At 34.0% G+C, this 21,464-nt stretch overlaps 1 protein-coding gene across 7 annotated transcripts in view; it reads right to left on the bottom strand.

The window, feature by feature from the left end:
* The window catches only part of ZEB1 (zinc finger E-box binding homeobox 1), a 181,583-nt gene that overhangs the window by 45,538 nt on the left and 114,581 nt on the right, over window positions 1–21,464 (bottom strand). For all 7 annotated transcript variants that reach the window (XM_026483484.4, XM_026483485.4, XM_057304735.1 and 4 more), the window contains one exon: window positions 13,732–13,932. In XM_026483484.4, coding sequence (XP_026339269.3) covers window positions 13,732–13,932 — 201 coding nt within the window. The remainder of the gene's footprint in view (window positions 1–13,731; window positions 13,933–21,464) is intronic.

The following is a 21,464-nucleotide window of genomic DNA, read 5'->3' on the forward strand; positions in this document are numbered from 1 at the left end:
ATGGATTTCTTTGGATTTATTCTGTTTGGGACACAGGTTTTTGTCACTTGCCTAATTTTGGAAAATTTCAGCTATTAATTCTTTGAATACTTTTTCAGACCCATCCTCATTCTTTTCTCCTGGAATTCTGATGATATAAACATTAGATCTAAACAAGTTGCTCAGACTCTGCTCTGTTTTCCAGCTTATTTTCTTTCTTTTGTTCAAATTGGTTAAATTAAATTCTACTGTTCTATCTCCAACTTCATCAATTGTTTCAACTGTCCTTCCATGCTGCTACTGAGTCTGTATACTGAGTTCTAAAACTTTATTTATTGTATTTTTCAGTTCTAAATTATCTATTTCGTGCTTCTTTATATTTTCTATTTCAACAAAGAGACTGTATCTTTCTCCATCCTTTTTTTCCCTTGAAGTATAGTGACACAACATTGTATTAAGTTTAGATACACAACATAATCATTTGACATTTGTATACATTGAGAAATGATCACCACATTAAGTCTATTTACCATGTGTCACCATACAAACTTACAACCTTTTTCTTTTGATAAGAACTTTTTAGATTTACTTTCTTAGGAACTTTCAAAATTGTAATACATTATTAACTATAGTCCCCATGTTGTACATCCCTACGACTTATTTACATTGTAACTGGAAGTCTGTACCTCTTCATCTCTTTCACTAATTTTGACCCTCCACCACCCTCCCCTCTGGCAACCACCAAACTTTTCTTATATTTGGAGTTTTCTTTTTTCATCTGTTTTGTTTTTTAGATTCCAGATATATGTGAAATCATATGGCGTTTGTCTTTCTTGGTCTGACTTATTTCACTTGGCATATATACTATGGAGGTCCATCTATGTTGTCACAAATGGCAAGACTTCATCCTTTTTTATAGCTGCATAGTATTCTATTACATATAGATATGCCACACACATCATCCTTATCTATTCATTCATCGATGAACATTTAGGTTGTTTTGATATCTTTGCTATTATAAATAATGCTGCAGTGAACATATGGGTGCATATATCTTTTCGAATTAGTGTTTTCCTTTTTTTCAGATAAATATCCAGAAACGGAATTGCTGGATTGTATGGCAGTTCTATTTTTAAGTTTCTGAGTAACCTCCATGCTGTTTTCCATAGTGGCTATACCAATTTACACTCTCACCAACAACGTATGAGGGCTTCCTTTTCTGTATTTTTATCTTTTTGATAACAGCCATTTTGACAGGTGAATAAAGTGATATCTTACTGTGGTTTTGATTTGTATTTCCATGATGATTAGTACTATTGAGCATCTTTTCATGTGCCTGTTGGCCCATCTTTGCAAAAATGACTCTTGAGATCCTTTGTGCATTTTTAATTGGACTGCTTTTTTGTTGTTATTGCTGTTGAGTTGTTTGAGTTCTTGATATACTTTGGATATTAATCCCTTATTGAATATATGATTTGAAAATATCTTCTATTCAGCAGGTTGCCTTTTTATTTTGTCAATGGTTTCCTTCACTGTGCAGAAAGTTTTTAGTTTGATATCATCCCATTTGGTTTTTTATTTTTTGCTTTTGTTGTCATTGTTTCTAGAATCAGATCCAAATAACATATCAATGAGACTAATGTCAAGGAGCTTACCACCTATGTTTTCTTCTAGTAATTTTATGGTTTCTTGTCTTAGATCAAGTCTTCAATCCATTTCGAGTTAATTTTTTGTGTGTGATGTAAGATAGTGGTCCAGTTTCATTATTTTGCATGTGGCTGTCAAGTTTTCCCACATCCTTTATTGAAGACTATCCTTTCCTCATTGTATAATCTTTCCTCCTTTCTTGTAAATTAAGTGACCATATATCTGTTAGTTTATTTCTGGACTCTCTCTTCTGTTCCACTGATCTACATATCTGTTTTTCAAACCAACATCATACTGTTTTGATTCCTATAGCTTTGTAGTATAATTTCAAATCAGGGGGCACGGTGCCTCTAGCGTTGTTCTTCTTTTTCAGGATTCCTCTATCTGGGAGTTTTTGTGGTTTCATAAACATTTTAGGATGGTTTGTTCTATTTCTGTGAAAAATGCCACTGGAATTTTGATAGGGACTGCATTGAATGTGTGTGTTGCTTTAGGTAATATGGACATTTTATCAATATTAATTCTTCCAATTCATGAGCACAAAATAGCTTCCAATTTATTAGTGCCTTCTTCAATTTCTTTCATTAATGTCTTATAGCTTTCAGTGTACAAGTCTTTCACTTCCTTGGTTAAATCTATTCCTAAGTGTTTTATTCTTTTTGATGCAACTGTAAAGGGGACTACTTTCTTAATTTCTCTAATAGTTCACTGTTATGTATAAACATGCAACAGATTTTCATATATTTATTTTTTACCCTGCGGCTTTACTGAATTTATTAGTTCTAACAAAAGTTTTTTTTTTTTTTTTTTTTTTTTGGTGGAGTCTTTAGGGTTTTCTATATACAAGAATCATGTAATTTGCAAATAGTGACAGTTTTACTTCTTCCTTTCCAATTTGGATGCCTTTTATTTCTTTTTCCTGCCTAATTGCTCTTGCTAGGATTTCCAATATTATGTTGAATATAAGTGGTGAGAGTGGGCATCCTTGTCTTATTACTGATCTTAAGGGGAAAGCTTTTTGCCATGGAGTATGATGGCCTTCATCATGTTGACGTATGCTCTGTCTATATCCACTTTGTTGAGAGTTTTTATATAAATGGATGTTGATTTTTTTTCAATTCTTTTTCTGCATTACTGTGATGATCGTTTAATTTTATTCTTCATTTTGTTAATGTGGTGTATCATATTGATTTGTAGATGTTGAACCATCCTTGCACTCCTTAAATAAATTCCAGTTGATCATGGTATATAATCCTAATGTATTGTTGAATTTGATCTGCTAATATTTTGTTGAGGATTTCTGTACCTATGTTCATCAGGGACACTGGCCTATAATTTACCTTTTTTTTGTTACATCCTTGTCTGGTTTTGGTATAAGGGTAATGCTGGCTTTATAAAATAAGTTTGGAAGCATTCCCCTTTTTTCGGTTTTTGGGAAGAGTTTGATAAAGACAGGTGTTAACTTTTTCTGAATGTTTGGAAGAATTCACCAGTGAAACTATCTGGTCTTTGACTTTTGTTTGTTGGGGTTTTTGATTCCTAACTCAATCTTGCTAGTAATTGATCTTTTTAGATTTTTCGATTTCTTTATGATTCAGTCTTGGAAGACTGTATGCAATCCATTTCTTCTAGGTTGTCCAGTTTGCTGTATTTAATTGTTCATGGTATTCTCTTATGATACTTGTTTTCTTTGGTGTTAGTTGTAACTTCTCTTTCCTTTCTGGTTTTACTTATTTGAGCCCTCTCTCTTTCCTTCTTGGTGAGTCTAGCTAATGGCTTGTTGATTTTATTAATCTTTTTAAGGAACCAGCTCTTAGTTCATTGATCTTTTCTACTGTCTTTTCAGTGTCTATTTCATTTATTTCTGCTCTCATTTTCATTCTTCTTTCTGAGACTGTATTTAGTTGAAGCATGTTGATAATTGCTTGTCAAAAGATTTTTATCATGGCTGCAATCCATGAGGATCCATGTCAGGTAATTCTAACATCTGTATCACTTCAGTGTTGGTGTCTGTTGACTGTCTTTTCTAATTAAGTTGAAGTTTTTCTGGTTCTGGGTGTGACAAATGATTTTTGAATGAAACTTGGATATTTCAGTTATTACATAAAGAAAGACACTAAATCTTATTTAAATCTTCTATTTTAGCAGGACTTCTGTGTGAAAGAAGGCATTGTCCCATTACTGGCAGGTCTTAAGGTTTTTGTGGGTTGGCTTCTCTAGCACCCAGTCTGATCTATGAGAGATGTATAAGAAGGTACATAAGCTAGAAGAAAACCAGGGAACTCACTGCAGTATTGTTCCTTTGTTCCTCAGGTCCCTAAGCCTGTCTGTCTCCTTCTATCTACCTTTTAGACTCTTCTGTTTTTTTTTATATATAATTTGAGATTTTGGCTGTGCTTAATAGGAGGAATAAAGAAAAGTGCATCTATTCCATCTTTCTAGAAGAGGAAGTCTCTATAGTTGTTTTTTCTTTTTTAAACAACTGATAAAGAATTTTGTGATTATCTTATATTACTTCTTCCTGGATGCCTCATGTAAGGCCACAAAAACTCCTTAATCTCTATCCATATTTTACATAAGAAATGTTTCTTAAGAAAGAAAAGTGACACACAGATGGAATTTCCAGTAGCTCACATTTTAAAAGTATATTTACAAAGAATAGAAAGAACGTCATATAGCCAAGGATAAATATATGAGTTAAGACAATGCAATGCCTAAACAGTGCTAAGAAGATAAAAAATGTAAAAAACATGAAGCTTTCAAAGTGCTAGGGAAAGCAAAGAGGGGAAAACAATTTTCTTTAAAATTGATGGTATAATTAATGAAGATTAAAATAAAAAAGGAAAACATCTTCATTCACTCACTCATTTGTAGGAGTTTATTTAGGCATATAATATTAAGCATTAGTGGTAAAAGAGATCAATAAGATAGAATCATTGCCCTCGATAAATTTTTAGTGATACAGAGTGAGCAATCACAATACAATATGCAAAATCTATAATCAATTGTGGAAAGCTAATTTACTATGTCTATGGAGGTTAAGCAATGGTTTACAGAGGAGGTGACAGAAAAGGAAGAGAAGTAAATGCTAGGAAGATGGAATAGGATATACAAAGGTTAAAGAGATGAATGAGTATGGACAAAGGGAGTGGTGCAGAACCAAGTTTGGAAAGACAATGCATAGCTGTCATGCTAAAGAATTTACACTCAAATCCTGTGGGAAACCAGGAACTACAAGAATTAGTTTTGTTTTCTCTTCCAGAAACTGTAAGTTCAGGAAGCAAAAGAAAATCAAAGCTCAGGATAGATAAATCATTAAACAGAAGCACTTGGATCTCCTGGCTCATATAAAATATCTTTAGAAAATATAAAAGCACTTGAAAATAAATAACTGACCTGGTTATGATCTTTAAGGAACGGTGAAGATTAGGATAGATGAACAAATGTCATTTAATTTGCACCTTCTACCTCTGATTTCCTTTTGTAAACTACAGATCAGAGATTTTGATTTATATCCTACAAATGTCTTCTAGAATAGATCATAAAGGTTTTGTGTCTGTGTGTGTGTTTTAAAAAAAACCACATTGATCGTGAGCATCCAGGATGCATTCACTGAAAGTCAAACTGGCCTCATATCCATTTTTTTGTTTGTTTGTTTATTTAACAGAGAGAGAGACAGCCAGCGAGAGAGGGAACACAAGCAGGGGGAGTGGGAGAGGAAGAAGCAGGCTCCCAGCGGAAGAGCCTGACATGGGGCTCGATCCCAGAACTCCGGGATCACGCCCTGAGCCGAAGGCAGACGCCTAACGACTGAGCCACTCAGGCGCCCCTCTTATATCCATTTTTGACAGCACATGTTCTCAATATATTTATTTCTGAACATATAGATGGATTAAAAGTAATTGAATAAATGTATTCAAAAGTGGTGATTTATAGAATGATGACAATAGAAGAAAGCTAGTGCCATGCCACCAGGTCTGTTCTTGGCCTGAATCACCACGTTTCTGGATGACAAGAAGGACATGGACATGACAAATGACAGAATCAGAATAAAAAACAGATAAAGGGACTGGTTCCAACAAGATTAAGAGTAATAAATGTTTCATAATTAGATCCCCTCCAAACATAACCATCAAATGGAGGAAACCATGAAATCATCTTAAGCTCCTCTTTTTTTTGCAATCCTGACCAAGTCCATCAATAAGTCCTACTGATTCCTACTTTCAAAATATAACTGGAATTTGCTATCTTCTCACTATCTTTATTGCTATCTTCCTAATTCAAACTGCCACCTTAGATTGTGGTAAAAACCTCCTTATTGGTCTTCCTGCCCTTACCCTTGCCTTCTATAGTTTATTCTCAAAACAGCAGCCAGAGTCATACTTCCAAAATAAAAATCAAATTATACTATTACTCTATTCAAATTCTTCTAATGTCTCCACATTTCAGTAAAAGTATTCCCAGGATATATCAGTTGGTCCGACTCTTGATTTTGGCTCAGGTCATGATCTCAGGGTCATGGGGTTGAGCCCCTCGTTGGGCTCCCAGCTTCGTGGGGAGTCTGCTTGGGATTCTCTCTCTCCCTCCCTCTCTGCTCTTCTCCCTGCTCATGTTCTTTCTCTCTCTCTAAAAATAAATAAACAAAATCTTTTGAAGAAAAAGTATTCCCAACAGTTTTTAAGACCTTTAAATGTTCTGGCATTCCATTAATCCGCTGGCTTCTTTTCTACTAATCTTTTCCTCCTTCACTTTGCTTATGAAACTCCTGGCTTTTTCCTGACATGCTAGATTAAATATGGTAGTGAAGTCCTGAGAATAGATTGAATTGTTGAATCATTATATTGTACACCTGAAAGTAATGTAATACTGTATGTTAATTATACTTGAATACAAAAAGAAAAAAAACAACAAAAAATAAGTTTATGAAATTAGTAGGAAAAAAAATCAAAGTGATGGCTTGTGGCCCACTGATATGAAGTTGATGAGAAGGGTACTTTACCACTGTGTTGTTCTTTCCAAATTCCCACTCATATAATCATGAGAATAGTATCAGATAAACCTAAACCACAAACTCCTCACCAGTACTCCTCAAAACTGTCAAGGACACGAGAAACAACAAAAGGCTAGTCTCCTGAAACTGAGGAGACATAACTAAATGCTATGCAGTAGGCTGGAGTGGATCCTGAACAAAGAGGATGTTAATGGAAAAACTAGTGAAATCCAAATAAAGTCTGGAGTTGAGGTTAAAAAAAAATGAGTTTTCTAATGCATGAACAAAATTTATATCTCCACTTATTGAGAAATTTGCTAATACCTCTAATAAGAGTTTATGATTTTTTCATGTGGTTTTATACATCTATTCTCTTTTATAGCTCTTACTGATGTATAAAAGTGACTTTGAATTCAGTATATTGTTTTTATCCAAAAACTTGCCAAATTCCCTTATTAGTTCTAATAATTTAGTTGGATTCCTTTTTATATACAGTTATATCATCTGTCAATAATGAGAGTTTTGTTTTTTTTTTCTTTCTACTCCCTATATTTATTGATTTATTTTCTTGTCTTATTACACTGGGTAGCAATTCTAATAAAAGACTGATGAAAAGTGGTGATAGCAGAAATCATTACCTTGTTCTTGATTGCAAAATAATGTTTTCAACATTTTGTCATTAAGTATAATGTGATAGATTTTAAAGAAATATACTTTATTAGAACAAGGAAGTACCCTCTATTCCTAGGTTTCTGGTTTTTATACTGTTCATATGTACTAAATTTTACTTAACGTTTTCCTGTCTGTTGAGATGAATAATTTGATTGTTCTCATTCAGTACAGTAAAGTGGTATTTTTGAATTAGTTTAAGTGTTATTCTGACCTTGCATTCCACATATGTACATACATATATTTTGTATAACTAATATTTTACTATTTTCCTCACTTACTGAGTGAGTATCAAGGTTACGGTAGCCTCATTTGAAGAGTTGTAGAATCTTCCCTCCTACACTAGGCTTTGGAAGAGTTGTCTAAAACTGGAATTATTTGTCCCTTGAATGCTTAGAAAAATTTACCAGGGATGCCATCTAGGCTAGAGTTTTCTTTGTAGGAGAGGAAAAACATAAATTTTATAATACATACATATATGATACATACATACATATATATATGTATATACAAACATATGTGTGTTTATATATGTATATACATCTATATGCATATACAAACGCACACACATACAGATATATAAATTATCATACAGAAAATTTTATTGTTTTCTCTTTTGGTGTATGGTTCTTTGAATTGTAACACATGTATAGATTCATGTAACCACCACCAAAATCAGGATACAGAACAGTTCCCATCACCCCCCAAAACTCCCTAATGCTATCGCTTTAGAGTCAGTCTCTCTCCAGCTCCAGCCCCTGGAAACCACTGATTTGTTACCCAGTGTATACTCTGTCTTTTTGAAAATGTCATATATATGGATGGAATCATATAATATGTAACCTTTTGAGACTGGCTTTTTTCCCTCAGTATAATGACTCTGAGATTCATCCAACTTGTTGCTTATATTAATAGTTTGTTCATTTTTACTGCTAAGTAGTAGACCACTATATGGATGTACTACAGTTTCCTTATCCTTTCACCTGTCGAAGGACAATGGGTTATTTCCAGTTTTTGGCAATTATGAACAGAGCCTCTTTAAGCGTTAGTGTACAAGTTTTTGGGTAAACCTAAGTTTTGATTTTCCTAGAAAAAATACCCAGGAGTGGGACTATTGGGTCATATAGTTAAGTTTATATTTAATTTTATGATAAACTACCAAACTGTTTTCCAGAGTGACATATCATGTAAAATGAGCAATGTACAAGAGTTTCAGTTGTTCCATACCTTCACTACCTCTTTATGGGAATATTTTTTTACCATCCTTTCAATTTCTTTAGAGGTTTTAGAACTATTCATGTTTTCCAATTATTCCCCAGCCAATTTTGGTTAAGAATTTCTAGTATCTTGTCCATAGTTTCAAATTTATTGGAATGCAGTTGTTCACAATACTTACTTTTACCTTGTCAATGTCTATAGTATCTTAGTTATGTCCTCTAGCATTCTTTTTTTTTTTAAGATTTTATTTATTTATTTATTTGTCAGAGAGAGATAAAGAAAGAGAGTGCAAAAGCAGGGGGAGCAGTAGGCAGAGGGAGAAGCAGCGCCCCCATTGAGCAAGGAGTCTGATACATAACTTGATCCCAGGACCCTGGGGTCATGACCTGAGCCGAAGGCAGAGGCTTAACCAACTGAGCCACCCAGGCGTCCCATCCTCTTTCATTCTTGATTTTGGCTATTTATATATTTTCTCTCTCTTTTTTTCTTGGTCAATCTTGTCAAAAGTTTGTCAATAGTTTTCAAAGACCAGAGTTTTGCCTATGTTGACCTTTTGTATTGTAGGTTTATTTTCAATTTTATATTACTTTTTTTGTTTTTACTTTCAAAAATTTCAGTTTGCTGTTCTTTTTCTGAGTTCTTAAAATAGATGGTTAGCTCATTAACTTTTAGCCAGAACCTTTACTAAAATATGTACTCAAGGTTCTAAATTTCCTTCTAAAAACTGCTTTTTATAAATATTCCATATAGTTGAAAAATATTTTGTGATTACTATATACAACTCTTATACACCTTAGGCATACATCCTCACTGGTTTTGTGTGATTATTCCACCAATAACTAACTGAGGTGTATTAAATCTTCCACAATGACTAGATTTGTATTTCTCTCCTTGTAGATTGCCTATTTTTCTTTCTATATTTTTGAAGTCTTGTTATTAGGTACAAACACACTTAAAATAGTATTTTATTAGGGAATTTAATCTTTCATTATTATAAAGTGTTCCTATTATCTATAATAATGCTTTTAAGGCTTAAAATTTGATATTATCTGAAATTAACTTAGTCACATTCATTTTTTAAAGTATTTTCATAGGAAATACTATGTATCTATGGTATCTATTTGTTCCATCTATTTGTAATTTTCTCTGTTCTTACATCTTAGATCTTCTATCAAGGATCTCTTTCCTCCTGCCTAAAATACATTCTTTAAAATTCGCTTTTGTAATAAGGGTCTACTGACAATAAATTTTCTACTTTCAAACTTGCCTGAAATCATTACCTTATTTCACCTCCTTTCTTAAGAGATATTTTTGCTTAGTACAGAAGTCTGTATTGGTAGGCATTTTTTACTGTCTGGCTTCCACTGTGGTTACTGAAAATTCAGCTGTCAGTCTAACTGCCGCTTTCTCAAACACAATCTCACTTTTCTGAATTTACTTTTAAGAGTTTTTTCTTGGGTTTTGGATGTTCTGCAATTTCACCATAATGTCAGTGGGGGTAGATTTATTTATACTTCTTGAGATATGTTGGTTTTCTTGAGTCTGGTCTGGTGTCCTTCGTCAATTCTGAAAAAATCGCAGCCATTATCTCTTCAAATATTGCTGCTTCCCTATTCTCTCTTCTCCTAGAATTAAGACATATATTGGACCTTCTCATTATATCCTTCATGTTTTTTATCCTGTTTTTTCTTTCTATCTCTGTCTTCTGAGTTGTATTGAGTATAATTTCTCCATCTTCCAATTCTTTAATTCTTTATCCAATTCTGTTTACTTTGTTATTAAAATCCATCTTTTAATCTGAATTTCTATTATTCTAATTTTTCATTTTTAGAAGTTCCATTTGGTTTTTCTTAAAATCTGTTGGTTATATTTTATTCTCTCAGAGCAGGTAATTGCAAATTTGTCCATTTTTCTTGAAAAATGACAGTCATTTTATAATCTGTATCTGAGAACTCTACTAATTAAAGTCTTTACAGGTGAGTTTCTGCTTCCTTTTGTTTCTGGTAATTGTCACTAATGTTGCCCTCTTCCTACTAATTTATTTGGGAGATTTCTGTAGCACAGGATAAAGGTATGTTCCTCCAAAAGATTTGGATTTACTTCTTCTTGGTGCCTATGAGTATCAGCAGCAATTCTACTTTAAACTCAGTTATGGCTTGAGATTTATCAGGCCATATAGTAATGTGAATTTAAATTGTAAATCAATGCGAGACAGCTGGTAGACAGTTCTCCATTTTCCCAATCCCTAGCCACGGCAATGTTGTTTGCTAACTCCTGAGGATGGTAGGGATGCTAGAGGGTTTGCTTTTAGATCACCATAGTCCATCATATTGTTAAGATGTAATTCATATTAGGGGAGGATCTGCTATTAAGCTTGTAGGTGGTCCTAGGCTTTGTTTCTTCTCAGAGGCCTGAAAAACCATGTCTTATGTTATCCTGGGTAGGTAAATGTCCTTAAGGCCAACGGGTCTTCTACGCTGTGCTCTGCTTACCTCTACGGTATCCTGTCCTCACTTAGATTTTGATCTATTAATGTCTACTCTCTAGTTAGCTCTTTTAAAGCTTTTAAGAAGATTTATTTATTTTTAAATCTGGTATCATTAGTTACTTTCAGTGAGACAGTTCAAATAACTTATCCCAAAATATTTTCAGAAATAGAACCTCTTCGTTGATTTTTCATCTTTCTTTTTCCATTTCCCTCATTCTCCTGTCTCCCCTTTTTCCAGAAAAATAATTACCTTCTTGTTTCCATATTAACACTTTGAGGGTTTTAGAGGGGAGAGGGGTGGAGAATGGGTTAGCCCGGTGATGGGTATTAAGGAGGGCATGTACTACATAGAGCACTGGGTGTTATATGCAAACAATGAATCATGGAACACTACATCAAAAACTAATGATGTACTGTATGGTGACTAACACAACACAATAAAAGACAATAACAATAAAAAATTAAAAAAATAAAGTTTAAAAGGGCTGTAAAAAACAAAACAAAACAAAACAACAAACCCACTTTGGATCAACTATACCAATGGATCAATTCTGGCCCCAGACAGGAAATATATATGAAAATCCTGTTCCCAAAAGTTTTGAGCTCAGTATTATAGTTTAACAAGTTAATACCTCTGCTATTAATAAGCTGTGATAATAAATAAGCAATTTAATTTCTCTGGGTTCTACTTTCTAGAAGCCTGTGAATTGTCAGTTCTTACTTCTGTTAGCTTCCATATAATAACAAACCAAATCTTATATTTTCTACCTCCTACATTCTTGTTAAATCTTTCCCTTTTATTCTCATTCCAAGGGCCATTTCTTTAGTCCAAAACTCTCATCATTAGCCGCATTTTCATAGCCTCCTTACTGAAGGTGCTACCTGTCTCTACACTCTCTTCCTTCAAAATTCATTTTCCATATTGCTACCAGACTTATTTCTAAAGTATGTATCAATGATGTTCTCATAGCTTCTAAGGTAAAAGTTCAAATTCCTTGACTTAGCACACAGTGCCCTTCATAATCTTTTCCTTGTTTACTTCTCTGATCTCATTTTCTGTAAACTACTTCTTCAAACGTCTATGGCTTCGTGAGTATTGTTTCTTCTGTTGGAAACACCTTCTTTTACTTCTCCTTTCCCTAATTAACCTCTTCTGGTCCTTCATAAATCAAGCCCAGCACTGTTTTACTCAGAAATTCTTTTAAGGACTTCTCTTCCTCTCTCTGATTTGGATTTTCCTGCTTAATGTTTCCACAGAACTCTAAATTTGGGGCGCCTGGGTGGCACAGCGGTTAAGCATCTGCCTTCGGCTCAGGGTGTGATCCTGGCGTTCTGGGATCGAGCCCCACATCAGGCTCCTCCGCTATGAGCCTGCTTCTTCCTTTCCCACTCCCCCTGCTTGTGTTCACTCTCTCGCTGGCTGTCTCTGTCTCTGTTGAATAAATAAATAAAATCTTTAAAAAAAAAAAAAAAGAACTCTAAATTTACACCTACATCGAACTGTAATGAATTGTGACGTATTTATCCTCTTCACTCACTAAACTATAAGCACTTTTCATATAGAGACAGTCTTATTCAAGTTTGCAACTCCATTCCTGCAGAATTTGCTCAATGGACCAGTGAACAAGGTTATAAAATGAGGGGGCAGTTACATGATTTTGAAAGTTTTTTATTAGCTATAAATCTGTCTTATTGTAGAAATCTTTAGTGCTATACTGTGCCTATTATTTGATCCACACTTTATCTAAGCCTCCACATTTTCATATCTCGATTCTCTGATCTGCAAACCGGACTCATTTCCCCAGACTGCCTAAACTGCGTTTTGATATCTTATTTAGACGACCTCCCCAAATTTAAGCTTTTGCTGGGAAGGCTTCGCCTTTCACTGACTTTGAATGTGATCACTTATTGCCCAGGCTCCTCTTTGCCTTTGCTGATGCCCCTATTCCTGATCCCCAATCCCTCTAATTCACAATACCTTCTTTCTTCACATTCTTGTTTTATACCACTGTTGTCTAAATCCTGGCAAGAAAAGCTAAATAATTTACTTAGTTTTATTAGGAAAAGCACAGAGGAGGAATTTTCAATCTAGAAGAAAAGACTATATAGTCCAATTTCTTCATTTGACAAATGAGGAAGAATTTTAAATATTCAATGTAAGTAAGTAGAGAGACTCTCTCTTCTAGAGAGACTTTTACTAATCCTTCCACTCGACCATGCTTGAGATAAGTAAAAGTAAAAATATTACTTGAGTGAAAATTTACAGCATTCTGATATATATGGGAGAAGGGAGGGAAGGGGAGAGGATGAGGAGAGGGAGGAGGAAGAAGCTTTCAAACACTAAAAATACTACTGTGATTTATCTGTTTTGAGGATTTGTGTTGAGTTGTGTTATAATTTTACTGTACCAAAATATAACCCGTAGATTTCTAAGTAGATTCCTCATTAGAAGTCATAATATGAAATTAAAGGTAGGTCAACTGTATCAACAGTATATGGAAAGCTTGATTCTGGTTAAAAAAAACCCACTAAAATTCAATATATTATAGGCATTGTACAAATAATTAGAATAACTATTATTCTGTTTCACAATCTACTTTTTCATTAAGTGGGATACCTTCGATTGATTAATAGACAAATTCACAGATCATTTCAAACTTCATCAAATTTATCTTTTCAGTTAATATACATATTTTTAAAGAATCAAGACAGTAGAATATTACAGAAAAATTAAACTTACCATCATCCTCCCAGCAGCTCTTAGCGCTGCCTTCTCTTTCACTGCCCCCCGGTAACACTGTCTGGTCTGTTGGCAAGTCATCTTCTGGCACACCACCTTCACAATCTGCTGCATCTGTAATACTTTCTTCTTCCACGATATGGAGTTTGTCTTCATCATCTGAATCTGAATTTGTTTCTACCACAGTATTATAATTTGTAACTGTAATACAAACAAGAAACAAATAATCAAAACCAACTAGTGTAAAAATCAGTTTTATTTTAAAACGGACTGAGTACGAGTGCTCTATAAATAGTAACTCATTACCTTATAGCAATCTTATGAAGTAGAGTGAGTATCTACCATCTACTACTCATAACTCTGAAACCAGAAATGGAAACCAAGACATAGGAAGGTAAGTAACTTGGCCAGGATCATATAACTAAGAAGTACGAGGGCCAGGATTTGAACCCTAGCAGTCTGGTTCTATATTCTGTGCTCTTAAATACTACATTAAATATCCTCTCCAGTCATAATGAGTTTATACTATATGATACTTCTTATGCACAGTTAGGGCCTCAAATCTTAAGGCATTACAATTAAGAAAAGAATTAATCTCGCCTAATAAGACAACAAAACCTCATCGAATTTACCATAAGAAAGATATTTTCAAGATACAAATTGGGTCTGTGTATTTCATATTAATCCCACATTGAATTTAGAAAGAATCTATCAAATCAATTCAGCCAAACTTCTATATAAGTAAGGCAAGATTTAAGTAATGTTTGTATGTAAATCTGTAATTTTGGAAAAAATAACTGACATCCAGAAGCTTTCAAATGGGCATCCTTTCTATACTTTTAATGAATTTCAATAAAATTTAATGCCAACATTATGAAGATAAGTAAGTATTTGGAATGACCACAGTTTGCAGAACCATGAGTAATAGCTGAGAATAAAATTCTCTAAAACAAATAATACAGTATAGTCAATATTTTTTCTTCAAAGTCCTTGTAATAATCATTCTACTGGGATAAATTATTTAGTACCTCATTGGGTGTGGTCACTGGAATACCTCTTTTCAATTATTGGCAAGGTGATTCTTATTTGCTAAGCAAAGACTGAAAAGGAGAAAAGGGAACCTGCTTCATTGAGATAACTAAGCAGTAATTACTTTCAGTTATTCTTTCCATTTCTTCCTTAAAATTTCCAACCATTCTTGAAAGAAGGTAATAACCAAATGTTTAAATGATATGCATATATACCCTCTTCCCATATAAATACACACACATGGCTGAGAACAGGAAGAAAGAAATACAATTAGAAGTATGGATGTATATGTCACAATGAGAATGAATAAGCAAAAATCTCCAAAACTGCTTTTATAGACCTTAGGAAGACCCCTCTGTTCAAAAGAGTACTGGAGTTACCCTTTCGCTCACATTAGAAATCCTTCAATATCTTGTGTTGGAAGAAAAAGACCAAGTTTTGTTGTGTCATTAATATTTTAGTGTGAATACATTTTTCCAGATTTTTTCCCAAGAGCAAGCTATTCTTTAATGTTATTATAGAGGTAATAGAGGATTAGCACAAAAAATCAGATAATATAAAACATGTAAAATTAGTAAAAGCCCTCACACCAAATACCGCTTCATTGGCTCACTCTTCAAATTTTAATTTATCTATGCATGAGGTAGGCATGGTACTAATAATTTTATATACCTTATCCTATTTAATTATAATGCAGACCTCAACTTATACATGTATATATCATATTTAATATCATTTCTCTATATAAATGTATTCTACATCTTTAAATACACACATATGGGATCACATTACACGGTTTGCCACCCAGTCTTTTGCCACTTAATAACATATCATAGAAATTTTTCTATTTCAGTATATGTGAAGCTTTCTCATTTTCTTCTCACTGGCTATACATAATTTCATTGTATAGATACAATTTAACCAATAACCTATATTGATAAAATTTATGTTTCCAAGTGTTTTTTAAGCATTAGCAACAAACTTTCTTGTAAATGTATCGTTGGCCATTCCTTAAATACATTTGTCAGGTATACTAGTACAGATGGAAGTGCTGAGTCAAAGGGAAAACTTATTAAAAGTAGTTAGATATGGAAACCTGGGGAATTCTTGTACTCCAGCCACACACAATGAGCAGAGTAAATGGCGCCATTTTAAGTGTGGATAAAGGGAATGATTCTCCAAGGTTGTTCCATAGCTCTCACCATGCTTGGACAGGTATGGATAGTTGAAATTCTGATTATTTTGTGAAGAGAAGGTTTAGTGATTCTTCAGTATCTTGAGTTGGCCACAGTTTTATACTGGTGCTATTCTTGTCTTTTAATGATGTAAACTGTAGTTCAGTTTTATCACTATCAATTTTGTTAGCCACAGGTTTTCTAACCCTACATTTACATTTAGAGTATTTGGGGCTTAAAAAGTACCCTACTGAATTAGTCTTCAAGACATATACGTATTTTCATTCCAATATTTGCTTGCATGCTTCATAGTTTTTACTAAGTTCATTGTACCTTGAGCTGCACCAGGTTCTTTTTATCCAGAGTTCCTTCACCCTGTTTTATTCTGCCTAGGTCACTGTTGCCCAAAGTAGTCTTCAAGAGTACCTGTCACTTTTTAGGACTCTGGCCTCCAGTATGAGCTGCCATTGTGATATGGAAGATTTTAAGTCAAATACCCAAAACAACAAAGATTGCATATATTTTATAGTTATCTTGGGAATTTTCTCAAAGCATGTTTTGAATAGTGGCATAGAACTTGAAAAATAAAAACACCTACATTTTATTGATTAAGTTGGAAAAAAGACCAATAACTATTTTCCAAGTCTTCTGTCTTCTGCTTCACAGTTACTTAGCTGAGAGGAAAAGCACTGAAAATTGCTTATGTTGATTAGTGTAACTTAGAAAAAAGCCAAGCTTCCTATGTTTCTGGATCTACCCTTTTGTGGCTCCATGGAGCTAATTTAAAAAATAGAGCACCAGTACGAAAAGCATAAATAATAATGCAGGCCCTGATAAATTCTAGTAGCTAATGAAAATGTCCATTATCTTAACTGTTTGCCCATCTATCTCCATGCCTCTATATTTTTAAATCTTTGGCTAAAAAAATATAATGAAAAAGTTTACCTAAAGAGTGATTATCTTTTTTTAGGTGATTGTCACCTAAGACAGGTGATTATCACCTCTTGTTTCTGAGTTTTAATTAAAGAATTTCAAGAAAACAAAGATAAAGGAAAATAGAAAAGGTAAACAGTTTTTAGAATCTTTAAATATAATTTACAATAGACAATATGAATTGAAATTTCTATAGAAAAAATGGTAACATTTCAATGCATCTGTTGTCACTAGAAGGTGCTTAAGGACACAGTGACTTCTTGGTGGTAGTTCTTGTTGGTATTACTTGCTAACATTTAATGACAGATATAACAGTATCTACCGAATAAGGTAGTTGTGAGGATCTAACGATGTAAAAATGTGTTGTGCTTAGATCAGTGTCTGGCACACAGTAAATACTACAGAAATGTCTAGCATTATTATTTTATCATCATCATCCTACTGAATCTTTACAACAATTCCTAAGAAGTTGGTATTGTTTTATCTCCCTTTTACAGACCAAAAATAACCCCCCCCAAAACCAAAACAAAACAAAACTAGAGTAGCTGAGTAACCTGTTTGGGGTTAGTTAGCTATTAAGTTACAGAGCTGAACTCGAATCCTCGTGTGCCTGATTCCACAGCTCACATACTTTACTTATATATAAAGCCTCCTGACTGAAAATTGTTACACTAATGATAAATATTCTTAAACTTGTATTTTTGTGTTTAGCCTATTCTGGGGCTCTGGAATTCCATACTTAACAATATGCTACCAACACATTTTCAAATGGCTAAAAAATTTTAACCATCAGAAGAATCTCATTATAATATAACCAACAGTATATTATAGTCAATAAACCCTTTGAAAGACTTTCACATAACATGTTATTTTTAGCACCTGATTGCATGTAGTACGGTATCAACTGCACTAATTAAACTCCCATGTAAACATCTGTTTCTTAAGTAATGTACAATTATAATAAAGAATTAAATAAATTAGATGAATACAGTTCAAAAAAAAGAGCAACACCATCTCAACTTCAGTCATTAAGATAAGAGCGAGATCATCTAAATGCTTTAGAAATAAGAACCCTGCCAAACTCCGTTTATTATAGCTCTGAATAGCAGGTTAGGCTTCACAGGGGGAAGAGGAGGAAGGAGGGCAGGACGTATTTAACCCGCGGGTCTTTGATTCTTATCAGGTGATAACCACGGCAAGTGCTGATGAAAGCCACAGGCTAAGGTCACATGTCAACATATTTTCAGGCATAAAAAGGCTTTTTTTCTTTTTTTTCCTAGAGGGAGAAGTTCTGCTTATATTATGCCGTTAATACGTGCTTAGCTGTCTCACTCATTCCTATCAAACGCACACACTCATCTGCATGGCAGAAAAGAAAGATAAAATCTCTCTTAGGAAAAGATGTAAGACCGAACCTTACAAAATAACAGACTACTGTACTTCTAACAAATTGCTCCATATCCATCAGATTAACCCAGTGTCATAATTTAAGAAACACCCAGAAAAACATACATTTTGAGTCATGTTCTCAAGAGTAATAGACTAAAGGTCGATTAAGTAATAACATTAGCACTATGCTGAGAACAACACAATATAGGTATGAATGCTATGAAATATGAAGATAATATTTAGAGACACTGAACAAGTATTTCCATTATTCTTTAACATCAGTTGGGACAAAACCATAACAACACCACTTAACATGTTTTTCTTATCCTGAGAAGAGTCCCTGGCACACTGCCTTCCACATAGTAGGTATAGAATTACTTGTTGAATTGGATGTGGGGCCATACTTTTTCTGAGTGAAGATATAAGTCAATATACTTAAGTGTTACTGATGATTCAGGAAAATGACAAAACTATAGTGATAACCAAAGAACTGGTAAATTAGTACACAAAATGAAAAAGAGAGGTCATGTGACAATCTCAAGGGGAGAAAACTTCTGAAAATAATGTTACTCTAGGAAAGAGGAGCTTATGTGTCCATAAATACTATACCCAGGCATACTGTAAATATTTGTTAGTCTGGCCTTCAATCTAACTGATAAATAATATTAATGTATATGTATTTTACTGTATAATAAATGTCATGACATAATATGCATATTTAATATAACATGTAAGTAATATAATATGCAATATGTATATTATGTAATTATAACTTAAGTCTTTTAAAAATAGGCATAATAATGATTTTAGAGTGCTCCAAGCATGATGAACATGTTAGGTTTATTTATTTATTTGAGAGAGAGAGAGCACACGTGTGTGCATGTGCACAAGGTAGGGGGGGAGGAGGAGGGAGGGGTAGAGGGGGCAGATTCTCTGCTGAGCATGAGGGGAGCATGCAGAGCCTGACATGGGGCTGGATCTCACAACCCATGAGATCGTGACCTAAGTCGAAATCACCAGTCAGTTGCTTAACTGACTGAGCCACCCAGGCACCCCTGAACCTAATGTTAGGTTTAAATAAATATTAACAGTTCAGCAAATCTAGGAGAAAGTTTTTAAATCTCTCTCTCTCTAGGTAAAACCTTTTTTAATCTAGGGTGCCTATTAAATTGAACAATAATCACAGACTGTTTTTACATTTTCTTTTTTTTGTTTGTTTTTGAATTTTTTAAAATATTTTTTTATTATGTTATGTTAGTCACCATACAATATATCCTTAGTTTTTGATCCAGTGTTCCATGATTCACTATTTGTGTATAACACCCAGTGCACCATGCAATATGTGCCCTCCTTAATACCCATCACCGGCCTATCCCAATCCCCCACTCCCCTCCCCTCTGAAGCCCTCAGTTTGTTTCCCAGAGTCCATAGTCTCTCATGGTTCATCCCCCTTCTCTTTACCCCCTTCATTCTTCCCTTCCTTCTCCAACCGATCTTCCTATTTCTTATGCTAAGTGAAATAAGTCAAGCAGAGAAAGACAATTATCATATGGGTTCACTCATTTATGTTTTTACATTTTCAAAATAATTTTAAAAACATAACTCCAATGCAAGTCAGTGATTCTTTTTTTTTCTTTTAAAGATTTTATTTATTTGACACACAGAGAGAGAAATAGGGAGAGAGAGAGAGTGCACAAGCAGGGGGAGCGGCAGGCAGAGGGAGAAGCAGGATTCCCACTGGGCAAGGAGCCTGACATGGGGCTCGATCCCAGGACCCCAGGATCATGACCTGAGCCAAAGGCAGATGCTTAACCGACTGAGCCACCCTAGTACCCCAAAAGTCAGTGATTCTGACATTTACCCCTGCAAAGTGTTGGTGGTTTTCAGTGCCTTCAGATACAAGCTATTCTTAGAATGATAACTGAGAGGCGAAGGCAGGGGAGAGGGTTGCCATCATGTACAGAATCCTAGTCCTTATTTTCTCCCCTCTCTCATTACACAATCATTACTAAGTTTCTCTGGTTGTTCTCTCAGGTTTTATTCTGCCCTCTTTCCCATTCTCCACAGGTCCTCTGTCTCTATACCCCAACAAGAATCATCCCAAGTTACCTCTCCTTTCCCTGACTTATCAAAGCTCCCACTCATTCAGAGAGCTAATTTCAGCCAGTGTTAAGTACAACTCACAAAGAGATAGATGAAACAGTTAAATAGCAAAGTTCTTTAGCAGATAAACTAAAATCAGTCCCAGGGACAGGTGGTTCTCTTGTGTGTGTGAGGAAAGTATCTAGACTAAAATAATTCACATGAAATTATCAATAAGTGATATTTCCTTCATGGGAAAATACGCATGCATAAAAAGGAAGCTTTTTAATTTATAGGACTTGTTACTTGTTACAGGCAGGATGACAAAATCAAGTGAAGTGTGAAGACTGAATTAAAAATACAAATGCAGAAATTATTGAGTCAAAAAATAGAGAAGAATATAGAAAAAATATAATTGATAAATCAATCCAAAAGCCACATCTTTGAAGAATCAATAAAGTAGATAAATTGCTAGCCCACCTAATCCTAAAAATTGAGAGGCACAAGTATATTCAAGATTAATGCAAACAGAGAAGTAATTATGCTATAAAAGAATTTGAGACTTATTTTAGAAATATTTTGTACAAATCTAAGCAAATAAATTTAAAAATTTGGATGAAATAACTTGCTAGGAAAATATTAATGTGATTATAACTACATGTATTATTTTACAGAATTTATAAAATTATACAAGAGATGGCAAATGTAGACAGACCATACAATAAATTTAGGAAGACATCAAAGAGTTAACCACCCAAAAATTGCCAGGTGTTTTCCCAGGTGAACGTCTTCAGATCTTCAAAGGACTGATAATTCAGTTGCTTTTTCAAGAGAGGAAAATGTAAAGAGCTTAAATTCTTTCTACGAAGCCAGCTTTCTAACAGACAACTAAAATCTGAGAGCACACTTCTAAGCATGTGCACATGCACACACACACTCATAAACTCAGTCTCACTGATGTAAAAATGTTAAATAAAATATTAAATCTAGTGGTACATCAGAAGTTAAATAAAGCAAGCATTATTCAATATTAGGAAATATGTAAGTCCACCATCTTAACATAGTAAAGGAGAAACAATAGAACTTTTATAGACCATGAAAGGCATCTGATAAAATTCACTATTC

Source organism: Ursus arctos, unplaced genomic scaffold, assembly GCF_023065955.2.
Source record: "Ursus arctos isolate Adak ecotype North America unplaced genomic scaffold, UrsArc2.0 scaffold_30, whole genome shotgun sequence".
Lineage (NCBI taxonomy): Eukaryota > Metazoa > Chordata > Mammalia > Carnivora > Ursidae > Ursus > Ursus arctos.